The 17,060-nt window shown below is 35.6% G+C and overlaps 1 protein-coding gene across 1 annotated transcript in view; it reads right to left on the bottom strand.

Moving 5' to 3' along the window:
* pkp1b (plakophilin 1b) overlaps positions 1-12,217 on the bottom strand; it is a 42,928-nt gene extending 30,711 nt beyond the window's left edge. Inside the window, exons 1-2 of the mRNA XM_001338263.8 lie at positions 11,925-12,217; positions 6,857-6,954 (exon numbers count right to left, since the gene is read on the bottom strand). Of these exons, the coding sequence (XP_001338299.2) occupies positions 6,857-6,954; positions 11,925-12,117 (291 nt within the window). The 5' untranslated portion in view covers positions 12,118-12,217. The remainder of the gene's footprint in view (positions 1-6,856; positions 6,955-11,924) is intronic.
* Between the last annotated feature and the right edge of the window lie 4,843 nt (positions 12,218-17,060).

The following is a 17,060-nucleotide window of genomic DNA, read 5'->3' as shown; positions in this document are numbered from 1 at the left end:
TGCTAAAAAGTCTACACTGTACAAAAAACAACATGAAAAAAGTCATGTCAACAAATTATTTTTGTTACCTAAACTTACTTTAACAAGTTAATCAGGTTTCGGCTAAATTTGTTTTAGTTAAACAAAGTTGAGCTTATTATTTTTAGTCAGTTTGATTTATGTAAATTGAGATGACTAAAGTTCATTTGATTCAACTAAAAATAAGACAGAATTCTGATTTACAATCTGCTGAATGGGAATCTGACATTTTTAAGTATTTGACAATGGATAGAAAATAAAAATGTAGATTTTAATGAAATTATACCAAACACTATCAGACTGCGGAAGCTTACAATTCTACTTTCCTTTACATCTTAAAGTCAATCCTTGGTCCTACTTTAAAATAAGTGGCCTTAACTAGTATTATTTAAACTGAAATTAAACATTTGTTATAAATGTACCTTTGTATAATACGGTTTTTTTTATTGTACTTATGATTAAAATTTACATTTACATTTAGTCATTTAGCAGACGCTTTTATCCAAAGTGACTTACAGATGAGGACAAGGAAGCAATTTACACAACTATAAGAGCAACAATGAATAAGTGCTGTAGGCAAGTTTCAGGTCTGTAAAGTCTAAGAAGGAAAGTATTAGTAATTTTTTTTTTTTTTAATTTTAAATTTTTATTTATTTATTTATTTATTTTTGAGTACAGTTAGTGTGATATCCAGAGAGGCAATTGCAGATTAGGAAGTGAAGTGGAGACTAAATAGTTGAGTTTTTAGTCGTTTCTTGAAAATAGCGAGTGAAAATACCTGTAATTACACCTTTAATTACACTGTTGACATCCCCTACATCTTAACCCAATCTTAAACCTATGCATACCATTAAAACCTGTCTCTAACCCCACCCATATCCCACCTCAAGTGTTCTGCGATACATTGTGAACAAAGTAAGTACACTGTATTTAGTTTTTGATGCAAGTACATAGTATTTAAGGCCATCTAATATAAAGTGGGAACCAATTCTTGTCAAAGTGATGCCATCGTTTTGTATTTGAGGCATAAATATTTACTAACTCACTATTATAGTGCTGCAGTGGTATCAAGATTCTGCTTAAAAGCTTTTTTCACTCCTAATCTTATAATTACAATCTGAAAACAGCTCTGAAACCAACGTTTCAATTTAATCCATGCCACCGTTTTGCCTGAACAAGACTGTTGGCCAAAAGAATGCCTATATGGGCATGTCCATGGATTAAAACACAATCGAAGCACTGTAGATCTATGAAGCAACAGTGTGCAAATGATAAAAAAAAAAAACCTGATTACTTTGTAAACCAGCATTTCTGTCCATTATTCAAAATGCAGAGCTGTTTTAGATCCATCGCAGGATGTCAAAACTGTTTTATGCACAACATAAAAAATAGGTGACATAATGCAGGTAGATTACACACTCGACTGAAGCCAAACAAGGCATTTAAAACACAGACGGTGTTAGGATTCCTGCGGATACACCCAAATGTAAAGAAGCTTTGGCAGAAAACCTAGAAAGAAGGTCGCTTGGTAATACAACACCACGGTGAGTCATGAAAAGTCAAGGAGAAGAATGCCTTCATTATGCCTTTTACACTTTTACTGGGTAAATAAAAGTGTAAAAAAAAAGCTAAATTAAAGCACTTGACTCGCTAAATTAGAATATTCAGGGTTTATTTTTATGCGACTGTAATAGTAAAGTGTTCAGTGAATGTGTTATTAGGCTAAACAGATATGCTAACAATGACATCCTACACTGATGGATAGTTTCTCCACCCTTGTGAATTGCATTGTGCAAAATGCTGAGTTCCACACAATTGAGTTCACTTGTTTTTACAAATTTAAGTGGACTGAACATAAAACAATTACGTTGTAGCTCCAAAAACATCAAGAATTGTGTTGTTTCAGCTCATTTTAAATACGTAGTTTAAACAAACATCAAACATTGATGCTTGTTGCATTTGATGCTTGTTTAAGCTACTTATAAAATGAGCTAATGCAACACAATTCTTGAGAGTGTTGGGGGAAAGCTTAACTGTTTTATGTTCAGTCCACTTAAATTTGTACAAACAAGACAACTTAATAAACTTGTGTTTGGGCAACATGAACGAATTGAGCGAAACACTACAATTTTACAGTGTATTGAAGTTTTTATAAGAATATCATTGAAAATATTGATATATATATATATATATATATATATATATATATATATATATTTTTTTTTTTTTTTTTATCGAAATCGGTTGAAATTTATGCTCAATTTCGATTATCAAATCAAAAAATAGAATCGTCGAGGCTGCCACGCCCCTATGTCATGTCAGCTTTGCTTGCCAAGCGGGAAAAAACAGGCTTGTTGAAGTGCTTGTTAAACTGCAGGAGACCCGTCGACAGAACTTAAACCCTCTCCTCTTTCAATGAAGTCGCCGGTGTGTAAGCATTTTGGATTTCCAGTGAGTTATGTTGACAACGTTCGTGTTGTCGACAAAAAAAAAACAAAGTTTTGCAAGCTCTGCTATGTACGTATTACGTACGGTTCGTCCGATAGACAACACCAGCATCGCGATCCTCCGCCCGCCCCCGTTGCAAATCCTCTCGCGAAAAGTACACACTCAGGCCCTGTTTACACTGTCTTTGTTTTTAAATGGCATTTTAGAACGACAACGATTTGACATCCACAGTGGCGTGTAGCATTTCTGAGCAGCCCTCCTTCCTTACTACCTCTGGAAATGCACATCACGTGACCACACAGACACACACACACACACACACACACACACACAGACACAGACGCACACACACAGCCATGCGCTCGAGACAGCGGGTTCAGGCAGTCAGAGGACTGCTTCAATCTTTCACTCACTTGTACTAAGTCATTTTAGCGAACACCTCAGATACTGTTGGCTGGTTCCTGTTGGTTGTGCGTCTTTTTTACCGACGCCATTATAACGACACAGATCACTGCCTATTCACGAGTCCCGCAGAAAAAGTGATTGACAGGTGGTAATTATGTGTGTATCTTGCCTTTATTCATTTACTGTATGATTTGTTTATGGGTAAAACAAAGATGATCCAGGTCAGGTAGTTTAAACGATAGGCTACAAATAATTAATTGGTCATTAATTAATTAATTATTCGTAATCGAAAATCGAATCGAATCGAGGATTTGGAGGATCGTGACACCCTTAATATATATATATATATATATATATATATATATATATATATATATATATATATATATATATATATATATATATATATAATAAAGTCTTATTTGTTTTATTTCGGCTATAACAAAAGCAGTTTTGAATTTTATATGAACCATTTTAGGGACAAAATTGTTAGCCCCTTAGAGCTATATTTTTTCTCGATAATCTACAGAACAAACCACTGTTATACAATAACTTTCCTAATACCCCTAACCTGCCTAGTTAACCTAATTACCCTAGTTAAGCCTTTAAATGTCACTTTATGCTGTATAGAAGTGTCTTGAAAAATATCAAGTAAAATATTATTTAGAGTCATCATTGTAAAGATTAAAAAAATCAGTTATTAGAAATGAGTTATCAAAATTGTTATGTTTAGAAATGTGTTGAAAAAAAAAACTTCTCTCCGTTAAACAGAAATTGGGGAAAAAATAAACAAGCGGTTTAATAAGTTAGGGGGGCTAATAATTCTGACTTCAACTGTGTGTGTGTGTGTGTGTGTGTGTGTGTGTGTGTGTGTTTGTGTGTGTGTATATATTTCTATTCTTGTCTTGAATGGGCGTCTCAAATGAAATGTGAATGAACAAAAAGGTGTTTTAGTCACCCAAACTGTAGGCAAGTAAAAATATCACATCTACTAGGTAAAAAAAAAATGGATAAACTGCTAAATAAAAGGACTCTTCTCGTTAAATTAGGATAGTCAGGGTTTTTTTTAAATGCAAGTATAATAGTAAAGTGTTCAGTGAATGTGTTATTAGGCTAAACAGATATGCTAACAATGACATCCTACACTGATGGATAGTTTCCCCACCCTTGTGTTTAGCATTGTACAAAAAAATTCCACACAATTAAGTCCACTTGTTTTTACATATTTAAGTGGACTGAACATAAAACAATTAAGTTGTGCCTCCAAAAACATCAAGAATTGTGTTGTTTCAGCTCATTTTAAGACAAACGGCATATTAACAAACAGCAAAGATAAATCATTTTTTTCTGCTTGTTCAAACTACTTGCATAAAATAAGCTGATACAACACGATTCTTGAGAGTTTTTGGGGACAACTTAACTGTTTTATGTTCATTACACTTAAATTTGTAAAAACAAGACAACTTAATAGATTTGTGTTTGGACAACATGAATGAATTGAGTGGGACTCTGCGTTTTTACTGTGTATTGTTGTTTTTATAAGGAGATCATTGAATATATTGAAAAAAATATATATACAGAGCATGAAAGTATTCATAGCGCTTCACTTTTTCCACATTTGTTTATGTTACAGCCTTATTTCAAAATGGATTAAATTGATTTATTTCCTCAAAATTCTACACACAATCCCCCATAATGACAATGTGAAAAAAGAGTTTTAGAAATTGTAGCAAATTTATTAAAAATAAAAACCTGGAAAAATCAGCTGTACATCAGTATTCACAGGCTTTGCTCAATACTTTGTTAATGCACCTTTGGCAGCGATTACAGCCTCAAGTCTTTTTGAATATGACGCCACAAACTTTGGCTCCTGTCTTGGGGAACTTGTGCCTATTCCTCTTTGCAGTACCTCTCAAGCTCTGTTAGGTTGGACGGGAAGCGATGGTGTACAGCATATTTTCAGATCTCTCCAGAGATGTTCAATAGGATTTGGGTCTGGGCTCTGGCTGGGCCACTCAGGGACATTCACCGAGTTGTTGTGAAGCCACTCCATTGATATTTTGGCGGTGTGCTTTGGGTCATTGTCCTGCTGGAAGATGAACCATCACCCCAGTCTGGGGTCAAGAGCACTCTGAAGCAGGTTTTCATTCAGGATGTCTCTGTACATTGCTGCATTCATCTTTCCCTCTATCCTGACTAGTCTTTCAGTTCCTGCTGCTGAAAAACATCCCCACAGCATGATGCTGCCACCACCATGCTTCACTGTAGGGATGCTATTAGCCTATTGATGAGCGCTGCGTGGTTTTCTCCAAATATAATGCCTGGCATTCACTCCAAAGAGCTCAATTTTAGTCTCATCAGACCAGAGCATTTAGTTTCTTATGGTCTGGGAGTCCTTCAGATGCCATTTGGCTTCCATCTGGCCCCTCTACCATACAGGCCTGATTGGTGGATTGCTGCAGATGGTTGTCCTTCTGTAAGGTTCTCCTCTCCCAGAAGATCGCTGGAGCTCAGACAGAGTGACCATCAGGTTATTGATCACCTCCCTGATTAACGCCCTTCTGCCCGATCACTCTGCTTAATTGGCCGGCCAGCTCTAGGAAGAGTCCTGGTGGTTCCAAACATCTTCCACTGATGGATGATGGAGGCCGCTGTGCCCATTAAAACTTTCAGAGCAGCAGACTTTTTTCTGTAACCTTCCCCAGCCTTGTGCCTCGAGACAATCTTGTCCCGGATTTCTACAGACAATTCCTTTGTCTTCGTGCTTGGTTTGTGCTTTAACATGTCACGGCAAAGCCTGAAAATACTGATGTACATGTGATTTTTCAGGTTTTTTATTTTTAATAAATTTGCAACAATTTCAAAAACTCTTTTTTCCACATTGTTATTATGGGGTATTGAGTGTAGAATTTTTAGAAAATAAATGAATTTAATCCATTTTGGAATAAGGCTGTAACATAAACAAATGTGGAAAAATTGAAGCGCTGTGAATACTTTCTGGATGCACCGTATATACAGTTGAAGTCATAAATTACTAGCCCCCCCCTGAATTATTAGAACCCCTGTTTATTTTTTACCCTATTTCTGTTCAACAGAGAGAAGATTTCTTCAACACATTTCTAATCATAATAGTTTTATTAACTCATTTCTAATGACTTATTTTGTCTTTGCCATGATGACAGTAAATAATATTTAACTAGATATTTTTCAAGACACTTCTATACAGTTTAAAGTGAGTTTTAAAGGCTTTAACTAGGTTGATTAGGTTAACTAGGCAGGTTAGGGTAATTAGCGTTATTGTATAACGATGGTTTGTTCTGTAGACTATCGAAAAAAAAGTTAGCTTAAAGGGCTAATAATTTTGTCCTTAAAATGGTGTTTAAAAAATTAATAACTGCTTTTATTTTAGCCGAAATAAAACAAATAAGACTTTCTCCAGAAGAAAAAAACATTATCAGACATGCTGTGAAAATTTCCTTGCTCTGTTAAACATAATATGGGAAATATTAAAAAAGCAACAAAAATTCAAAGGGGGGCTAATAATTCTGACTTCAACTGTATGTATATGAGCATGTGGTTAACAAAGGTGGTTTGACATTTCACAGGTTTCTATTGTGATGTCTTGAATAGGCGTCTCAAATGAAATGTACAGCCTTGTGAATGAACAAAATTCTGTTTTAGCCACCCCAACTGTGGGAAAGTACACAAAAAAGAAAAAGATGTTTTGCTGCATGTTTAAACTGCATATTTAAAATGAGCTGAAAACCCATTCTTGAGTTTGTTTGTTTTTTTGGGGGGCCAACTTAATAATTTTATGTTCAATCCACTTAAATTTGTTAAAATAAAAAAGTTATCTTGATCCATTTGTGTTGAGACAATATGAAGGAATTGTGTGGAACCCAGCATTTTTTACAGTGTAAAAAACAGGGCTAATGAAATATGAATGCAAATACACACAAAACTAATGAATAAACGTTTGGTTTACCCCATTTGTCATGTTTCCTCCTCTGTTGAACGAGGGTCCACTGAGAGATGTGCCAGGAGAGAACTTGAAGTCGTAAAACACACTGTCCCCTTCTGGACCTGCAGATGAAGAACATGTTTTTAGAGCAGTTCTGCAAAACTTATCTAAAATACAATGTGCTTTCAGGGCCATTTTGAACATTTGCTGTATTAAAAGACAAACCGAAAACCTAGAACTATGATGTACGTATGATAAACAAAGATATTACAGAATTGTAAATAATGCAGTTGGGATATTATTACAAGAACAACATTCACAACCACAAATAAAAAATCTGTAGTTTAAAACTCATAACTATGATGCACCTATGATGAACTTGTTACTAAGGTAATACAGTACAGTAATGCAGTTGAGATTCATTCATTCATTCATTTTCTTGTCAGCTTAGTCCCTTTATTAATCCGGGGTCGCCACAGCGAAATGAACCGCCAACTTATCCAGCAAGTTTTTACGCAGCGGATGCCCTTCCAGCCGCAACCCATCTCTGGATAATGCAGTTAAGATTTTTCTTACAAAAACAACATTCACAGATACAAATACAAATGTAAAGCCTGTCAAATTTAAAACCTATATCTATAATGTGCCTATGCTGAATTTGTAACTACGGTATTACAGTAGTAAATTTGCAAATATTAATATATTCTTACAAAAACAACATTCCCTGATGCAAATACAAGTTAAAAAGCTGTCAAATCTAAACTATAATATGCCTATGATGAACTTGTAACTGAGGTATTACAGTATAGTAAATAAGCAAATATTGCAGTTAGGATATTATTACAAAAACAACACTCAGAGATTAAAGCCCCGTCATATTTAAAACCTATAATTATGATTAACTTAAAGTAAATGAACAAATAATGTAGATAAGAAATGATTACAAAAGCAACATTCACAAACACAAATGCAAATATAAAACCTGTATAACCTAAAACTATGATGAACTTAATGAGCCAATACTACTATTATTATTTATTACAAAACTATTCAAATTTAATTTATAAACCATTTCTAGGCTTCTAAACTAGCCTTTATTTATGTTTATTTTTTTAATAAGTCATTAATGTTTTAAAGGGTCAATAAAATCCAATTTTCTGCTTTGTTCTTTTTTACACTATTAATTATACATACAGTTGAAGTCAGAATTATCCCCCCTTTGTATTGTTTTTTTTTTTTTTTTAATATTTCCCAAATTATGTTTAACAGAGCAAGGAAATTTTCACAGTATGTCTGATAATATTTTTTCTTCTAGAGAAAGTCTTATTTGTTTTATTTCGGCAAAAATAAAAGCAGTTTTTATTTTTTTTTAATCATTTTAAGGTCAAAATTATTAGCCCCTGTAAGCTATCTTTTTTCCAATAGTCTACAGAACAAACCATCGTTGTACAATAACTTGCCTAATTAAACTAACCTGCATAGTTAACCTAATTAACCTAGTTAAGCTTTTAAATGTCACTTTAAGCTGTATACTAGTATCCTGAAAATATCTAGTCAAATATTATTTACAAAGATAAAATAAATCAGTTATTAGAGATGAGTTATTAAAACTATTATGTTTAGAAATGTGCTGAAAAATCTCCTCTCCGTTAAACAGAAACTGGGGAAAAAACAAACAGGGGGGTGAGTAATTCTGACTTCAACTGTTTATCAAAGACTAAACATCCCATTTTTGTGTCTGTAACGAATCACATTTATAAAAGCGATTCTATACAAGCATAATTAATGCAAGTGTCAACTGATTCAAATAATATTTGTGAAAATAAAATGTTCTAATGTAGGGGACTAATACTCCATCATCGTTCAGCAGAGCAGCTTAACAACCTACTTATTATGGCTGGTTAATAAATAGCTGCTGTATTATTCGCAACTATAGTATTAACAAACCTGACTAAATACTGATTAAAGTACTTTTGCTACTGCATGGTTCATAGTATTAACTATATTTTTTGCAAGTGGGTAGTATCATAGTACACAGTTTATAGGGGGAAAATATTTTTATTTTTGGACGGTCGATCTATTACCATATTTATTACTGTGCCATTGCCAAAAGACTGAAATACTACTTGGTAAGACAATCGATATCTGATGTGGCTACTGTAAATATGCGTTGTTTGGGTATTCTCTGTGTTATTTTTCCTTGGTTTAGACGGCCACCAGAATCTGTTTAGTGATAGTAAAGTAACATATACTGTATTTCACATCTTTAGGATTTTACTATCTTTGCTCTTGATTTTCCTCCCATAGAATGAAATAACTGAGACAATAGCCTATATATATAGACCTAATAAAAATATAAATTACCCAATACAGTTTTCAAATACCCGTAAGGTATATTATACCAGGGGTGTCCAAACTCGGTCCTGGAGGTCCAGTGTCCAGCATATTTTAGTTCCAACCTCAACTAAACACACCTGAGTTAGCTAATCAAGCTCTATCGAGGTACACTAGAAACTTCCAGGCAGGTGTGTTGAAGGAAGTTGGAGCTATGCAGGACACAGACCCTCCAGAACTGAGTTTGGACATCCCTCTATTATACAATACACAAACTAAAGAACAATACTGCATTTATTACAGTTTATCAACTCACTAGTTAATGTTATACTACCGTATAACATTACCGTTACTATAGCTATGGTTCAAAAGAAACGTTACTCTAGCCTGTTTTAGTTAAAAAAACTTGACTAAATCCTGCATAGCAAGGGTGAACTCCCTAGTGGGCAAGGAAGTAAGTCTGTACACACTCTTACTGCAGTATTTACTATAGAATCAAAACAACTGAGAAAAACGGAATAAGGCTTAATAAAAATAAATGATCCGATAGTGAAGTTTTCTGTAGGGAAATATTGTAGGATATGTTATACAATGCATAACAGTGTAACGTAGCAGCAAAAAAACCTAAAGAATAGGCCTACTACAGCATTTGCTAGTTTAGAAGCTCACTAATAGTATAGCATTCATAACAAAGTGTTTTAATAACACACTTTACTATAGCAGGGTTTAAAAACACAATAGTGTTACTGCTACTTTTTTTCCATGTGGTCATATAATATCCACAACGCACATTTTGCTAATCCTATAAACGAAAAACTCAAATAAAACCTGTATAACAAGTGTACACTCAGTAGTGGGCAAGGAAGATAGTGCGGACACACTCTTACTGCTGTGTTCAAAATCAAAATAACTGAGACCGTATAGACGGAATAGGCTTAATAAAAATAAATAAAACAATAGTGAAACTTTTAACACAACTACTGTAGGATATATTATACAATACATAATAGAAAAAACTAATGAATAGGCCTACTACAGCGTTTGTTAGTTTATCTGCTCACTAATAGTATACTATTGCATTCATTAAGTGTTAAAAATATAATACACTTTACTATAGTATGGTTCAAAAACACAGTGGTTTTACTGTGATGGTCAGTTTGTTGAATTTAAGTTACATCGCATCTATATGCCAACTAAGTTTCATTAGATTATAAGTAGACTGTTAGATTGGGGTTAGGGTAATTGACATGTACTTGCAAGTTTCTTATAGTCAGTTAAATGTCTGTTGAAGGAGCAGCATCAGCAGATATTAAGCAGACAGTCTACTAATACTCAAATGGACCATCAATGTTTTCATGTGGATATGAAATATCCAAAATGAACATTTTGCTAATGCCGTAAAAGAAAAACTCGACTAAATCCTGTACAGCAAAGGTGCACTCACTAGTAGCATTCATATTAGCATTCATTAAAAAAAAGTTGTAAATACTGTAATAGACTTTACTATAGTATAGTTCAAAAACCCAAAAGTTTGCCTATTTACTGTAGCAAATGTTTCATGTGGAACAGTGGTGTAGTCCTTGCTATACGCATGTATACTCAGTATGCTTACTTTTTTCCACGAGCTTTTTGGGTATTACTACTTCTGAAGATAAATAATTAAGTATACTCTCTGTATACTCACTCGTTTTTCTGATTAAACTTCACTGAAAAAGTGTTGCATGCAGAACTGTTGCAAACAAATTAATTGTGTTCAATTTAAACAAACAAATTAAATTTAATAATGTTCAACTTAATTTGTTTGTTTAAACTCAACACAAATACATTGTTTACAACCGCTTAACGTAAATAAATTGAGTAAATCCAAGAAATCATCTCTAAATAATTTTTTCAGTGTTCCTTAATTTACGTGTATTCTTGTCCCCTTCAACTGTATACCAAACGGGTTTTTTTTTTAAACTCACAACCTAATTTGTTAAGATGTGCCCATTTCTTACAATTCTTTCTATATACATATATATATACACACACACACACACACACACACATATATATATATATATATATATATATATATATATATATATATATATATATATATATATATATATATGTGTGTGTGTGTGTGTGTGTGTGTGTGTGTGTGTGTGACACATTTTTCTTTGTTTTCTGCTCCTGATCCACCCTAAAATGAAAATCCTAAAATCGCCCCAGTAAAACAGTATTTCACATTTGTCTTAATTGTGCAGCCACAGTGATAAAACACTATACAGTAGGCTATTTGACACTAAAAACGATGTGGCAAAGATTACTCATAAAATCGTGTAACAATGTGCGATTTAAAAGGGTAACTGACTACAATTAGGCTATATAAACGCGACAGCACAAGACAGAATACTAACAGTTTGGTTCAACACAAGCATGCACGAATGTGACAATTAAAAATAAAATTTATGTTTAAAGAAACAATTAAAATTAAAATTAAATTAAATATAAATTAAAATATATATAAAATATAAATTAAAATTTATGTTTAAAGAAACCTATAAAACATGCATATTTCCAATGAATCAAGGAAAAATTGACTTCCGTCGTTTCTTTGCCTACTTTTATTAAAAATTTGTGTCGGGTGTAATAGTACACCACTTTTTTTAGAACTACACCACTGATGTGGAAATACAGTAAATTATAGAAAAAGAAAAGAAAAACTCGACTAAATCCCGGATAAGAAGCGACTTGTGCGATGTGGTGCACTTACTAGTGGGCGAGGTGGCGAGTGCGGACACACTCTTGCTCTTGCTCCTGTATTTGGACTTGCTCTTCTTGATGGTGTGCACCTGCTCCAGCACCCGCTGCTGCGCGGATCTATGCTCGATGTCGGACGGCACCGCCAGGGACGTGTCCTCCATATTCCCCAGAGACAGGGCCGATTTTAAAGGTTCGGGCATCATTTCGTCTTTAGTCTCCGCTCCAGAGACAGGCGAGGTCCGATTCGTAAAGCTCCAGGTATCTGTTGCTGCGTCTCGGTGTGGCTGCTGAGTGTGTGTGTGTGTGTTTGATCCGGGGATTGACTCACGGAGAGACCCACCTGGTCCAGCCCTCACACACGCCCTTATGACGAGTGAGCGAAACCCATTCAACACCTGTCCCGCTCCCGAGAACACCAGCACATCATTAATGATGGAACAAAGTGTCACTTTTAATAAGGAGCAAGCTTTCAAGTGCCTGTTTTCTGTTCAATACGGGAAAAGGCGTAGCTGGGCAGGACGAGGAGATGTTCTTATTCACAAAGCAGCAGCTTTAATATGCCTTTAGAGAGTAAATGACGAAATAATGAGCTAGAGATAGTAAGAAAAAAATAACATGAGGAAAAAGTCATGTTAACAAATGCTTTTTATGTTAATTTTACTTATTTTAACACGTTGATCAGGTTAAGAAAAGTTTAGCTTAACAGTTTCGTCAGTTTAAATAATGTAAATTGAGATTACTAAAAGGTCATTTGATTCAACTAAAATCATAAGGCTGATGTTCTTTTTGGAGGATGGTAAACTGGAATGCTAATGTATTTCAGCATTTGATTTGAGAATGTATAGAGATTCAAATTTAGATTTTATTATTTATTATATTATTTTATAATAACGAAATTAAAACAAGTATCAGACGAGTTGAAAACTCTACTATACATTTTAGCAAGGGCGTAGATTCGCTCTTGACATCAAGTCAGAATTATTAGCCCCTCTTTGAATTTTATTTTTCTTTTCTATTTTAAATATTTCCCAAATGATGTTGAGCAGAGCAAGGACATTTTCACAGTGTCTCTGATAATATTTTTCTTCTGGAGAAAGTCTTATTTGTTTAATTTCGGCTAGAATAAAAGCATTTTTTAATTTTTTAAAGACCATTTTAAGAACAAAATTATTAGCCCCTTTAAGCTTACTTTTTTGTAGTCTTCAGAACAAACCATCAATAACTTGCCTAATTACCCTAACCTGCCTAGTTAACCTAATTAGCCTAGTTAAGCCTTTTAATGTCACTTTAAGCTGTATAGAAGTGTCTTGAACAATATCTAATTAAATATTATTTACTGTCATCATGGCAAAGATAAAATAAATCAGTTATTAGAAATGAGTTATAAAAACTATTATGTTTAGAAATGTGTTGAAGAAATCTTCTCTCCATTAAACAGAAATTGGGGAAAAAATAAACAAGTCTAATAATTCAGAGGGGCTAATAATTCTGACTTCAACTGTACATAGAGCACATGCACTGAACAGCACAAATTCTGTTTCAAGCTTTTTAAAACATGAATAAAGTACTTAATAATATAAAATAAACACTTAATAATACAAATAACAATCCCGTGTCATGCTGCAAAAGTCAACTTACATGATTTTACAGCAGTCAGGCCTTGAGGAGGAATGAATGTAGAGAAATTTAGGGAGGTGAGTGATGCAATTTTTTTATTTTTATCCGGATTTATTGTTTTTCATAATCATGGAGGCCAAAATCAAAACTGAATTTTAAATAATTGCACAGCCTTGGTTAACAGTATTACGATGAACTAGTGGCGAACTTGATTTAGTGAATGTGTTAAGAGTTGAAGGAGCATTACTTTATTTTGAATTGATTATTGACAGCACCATTGCAGTAATTGGTGGATATTGGTGAGGACACTTCCCCTCCGTCCATGCCAATTCGCATTTTAAAGTCAGTCCTTGGTCCCACTTTGTATTAAGTGGCCTTAACTAATGGGAAGCGAGGGTGTACAGCCATTTTCAGATCTCTCCAGAGATGTTCAATAGGATTTAGGTCTGGGCTCTGGCTGGACTACTCAAGGACATTCACTGAGTTGTTGTGAATTTGCTGCATTCATCTTTCCCTGCTGACTAGTCTTCCAGTTCCTGCTGCTGAAACACATCCCCACAGTCTCACGGTAGGGATGCTATATGCCTGGTGATGAGCGCTGCCTGGTTTTCTCCAAACATAATGCCTGGCATTCACTCCAAAGAGTTAAATTTTAGTCTCATCAGAGCAGAGAATTTTGTTTCTTATGGTCTATAAGTCCTTCAGATGCCTTTTGGCAAATTCCAGAAGGGGAGTGGCTTCCGTCTGGCCACTTTACCATACAGGCCTAATTGGTAGATTGCTGCACAGATGGTTGTCCTTCTGAAGGGGGGGTTGGGGTTGAGGGTGTCTATTCTACCACCCTAGACGCGGCTATAACTGAGGCATGGGTGGCGAGGGTAGTTTAGGGGACGCCGCCCTATCTATTCTGCGGCCCTAGACGCGGATATAGGCTAACTGAGGCGCGGGTGGCGAGGGTAGTTTAGGGGACACCACCCTCTCTATTCTGCCGCGCTAGACGCGGATACAACTGAGGCGCGGGTAGTTTCGGGGACGCCGCTCTCTATATTCTGCCACCCTAGACGCGGATATAATTGTGGGCGCGGGTGGCGAGGATAGTTTCGGGGACACCGCTCTCTCTATTCTGCCACCCTAGACGCGGATGAGGGCGTGGGTGGCGAGGGTAGTTTCGGGGACGCCGCCCTCTCTATTCTGCCGCCTAGGTTGCCTCTATGGAAGCTCCAGCCCTGTCTAGGAAGAGTCCTGGTGGTTCCAAACATCTTTCACTTAGGGATGATGGAGGCCGCTGTGCTCATTGGAACTTTCAGAGCAGCAGAAATTTTTCTGTAACCTTCCTCAGCGTTGTGCCTTGAGACAATCCTGTCTCTGAGGTCTACAGACAATTCCTTTGTCTTCATGCTTGGTTTGTGCTTCGACATGCAATATCAACCCTGAGCCTTTATATAGACAGGTGTAGCCTTTTCAAATCACGTCCAATCACATGAGTTTACCAGAGGTGACTCCAATTAAGCTGCTGAAAGATCTCAAGAATGATTAGTGGAAACAGAATGTACCTGAGCTCAATTTAGAGCTTCACTGCAATTTTGGTGACACCAGACCCCATGAGTCTGTGTGCATTCAGGTTTAAGTCCCCATCAGGATATAAAAACAAGCACACACACACACACACACACACACACACACACACACACACACACACACACACACACACACACACACACACACACTTTCTCTCTATTAGTGACTTCTCTTTGCAAAGCTTTTCTCCTTTAATTGATTTAAGTCGTCAATCCAGTTGTGGCAGGAACGTTTAGTGACCTGCCCTTTCAGATAAAGGCCGCCTAGAGAGGATTAAATCTCAACAAATGATGAGTCTTGAGCATCAGGACAGTGTTCTAGCACTCTCAGACAGCATAAGTTGTACTTTTGACTGTATTTATCTGAGAGACTGTTTACCAATATGAAGAATGCAGTGATCATGTGCATCCCTGAGGCCATGAGCTGAAGTGCTGAGAATCTCCATGAGTAAGATGGAGACTCATCAGATGTCAGGGCTGCAGACGGCATTACTAACAGCTCATGTGCAGACAGCAGGGCCAGACACACCCTTGATAGAGCTCTGTATGGGCAGGTCTCGCTTTACATGTGTGTCATCGCTAATGTTACAACACGCCAGCGAGCGCACTGAGAAAGTCAATGGGAAGGTTCTGGGGTTTGTCCCATTCTCTGAGACCAAACAGGAGGAGAGTCACTTTCGTTGCTTCTTAAGTGCATAAATAAGCATTAAAAATGCACACAAAGCATAATTCTCCTGCGATTATTAAGTTGCATGCACAATTAGCTGACTTTACTTTAATAAAGCGAATCAACCCAGTGTTTTTAAAGTGACTGAATGACTTTACAGGCGGTTCATTCTGCTGTGGCGGCCCCTGAAAAATCAGAGAGTAAGCCAAAGCAAAGTGAATGAATGAATAATTGGGTATCACTTTATTTTGATATTTCCCTTTAGTGATAGTCCCTTTATTGAATTTAAGTTACATTGCATCTACATGCCAACTAATTATCACTAGATTATAAGAAGACTGTTGGGTTGGGGTTAGGATTGGGGTTCAGGTTAGGTTTAGTTCAGGTTAAGTTGACATGTACTTTCAAAGTTTCATATAGTCAGTTAAATGTCTGTTGAAGGAGAAGTATCAGCAGATTTTAAGCCAGACAGTCTACTAATATTTAAATGAGAAGTAATTGACATGTAATTGCAATGCAACTTTTAGTCAATAAAATGTGCAACCGGCACCATCAAAATAATTGCCTTTACTTTAAAAAAAAGTGAGTAAACCCACTGATTTTGAAGCAATTAAATGACTTTACAGGTGATTCTTTCTGCTGTGGCGACCCCTGGGATTAAGCCAAAGAAAATTTCATTAATATATAATTGACTTTACCTTAAAAAGTAAGTAAAGCTATTTCTTTTAAAGTGATTAAATGACTTTACAGATGGTTCATTCCACTGTGGCAACCCCTAATAAATCATGGACTAAGCCAAATGAAAGTGATTGAATAAATAATTGACTTTACTTTTTAAAAAGTGAGTAAATCATTTATTTTAAATAGATTAAAATACTTTACAGGTGGTTCATTCCAACGCAATGTCACGGCAATTCGTAGCTTTTTGATATAGTGGCTAAATCGTGCAATATAATTCGTACAATTTTGTACGATTTGCTCAACACCCAATAACTGTTGGGGTTAGGGCTGGGTGCCATGCCTCCTTTTTAAAATCTTACATTTTTGTACGACTGAACTCGTCTGAATTCGTACGAATTAGCCAGTAAACTGACAAAACGTAAAACACTTACATTTCCTCATAAGATCAGGTGGTTCATTCAACTGTGTCGACCCTTAATAAATCATAAGCCAAAAGTAAGTGAATGAATGAATAGTTGACTTTACTTTTAAAAAAGCGAGTAAACCCAGTGCTTTTAAAGTGATTCAATGACTTTACAGGCGGTTCATTCTACTGAGGCGACCC

Source organism: Danio rerio, chromosome 6 (genome assembly GCF_049306965.1).
Source record: "Danio rerio strain Tuebingen ecotype United States chromosome 6, GRCz12tu, whole genome shotgun sequence".
Lineage (NCBI taxonomy): Eukaryota > Metazoa > Chordata > Actinopteri > Cypriniformes > Danionidae > Danio > Danio rerio.
The sequence above is the reverse complement of the archived record's forward strand: the minus strand, read 5'-3'. Positions and strand labels throughout refer to the sequence as shown.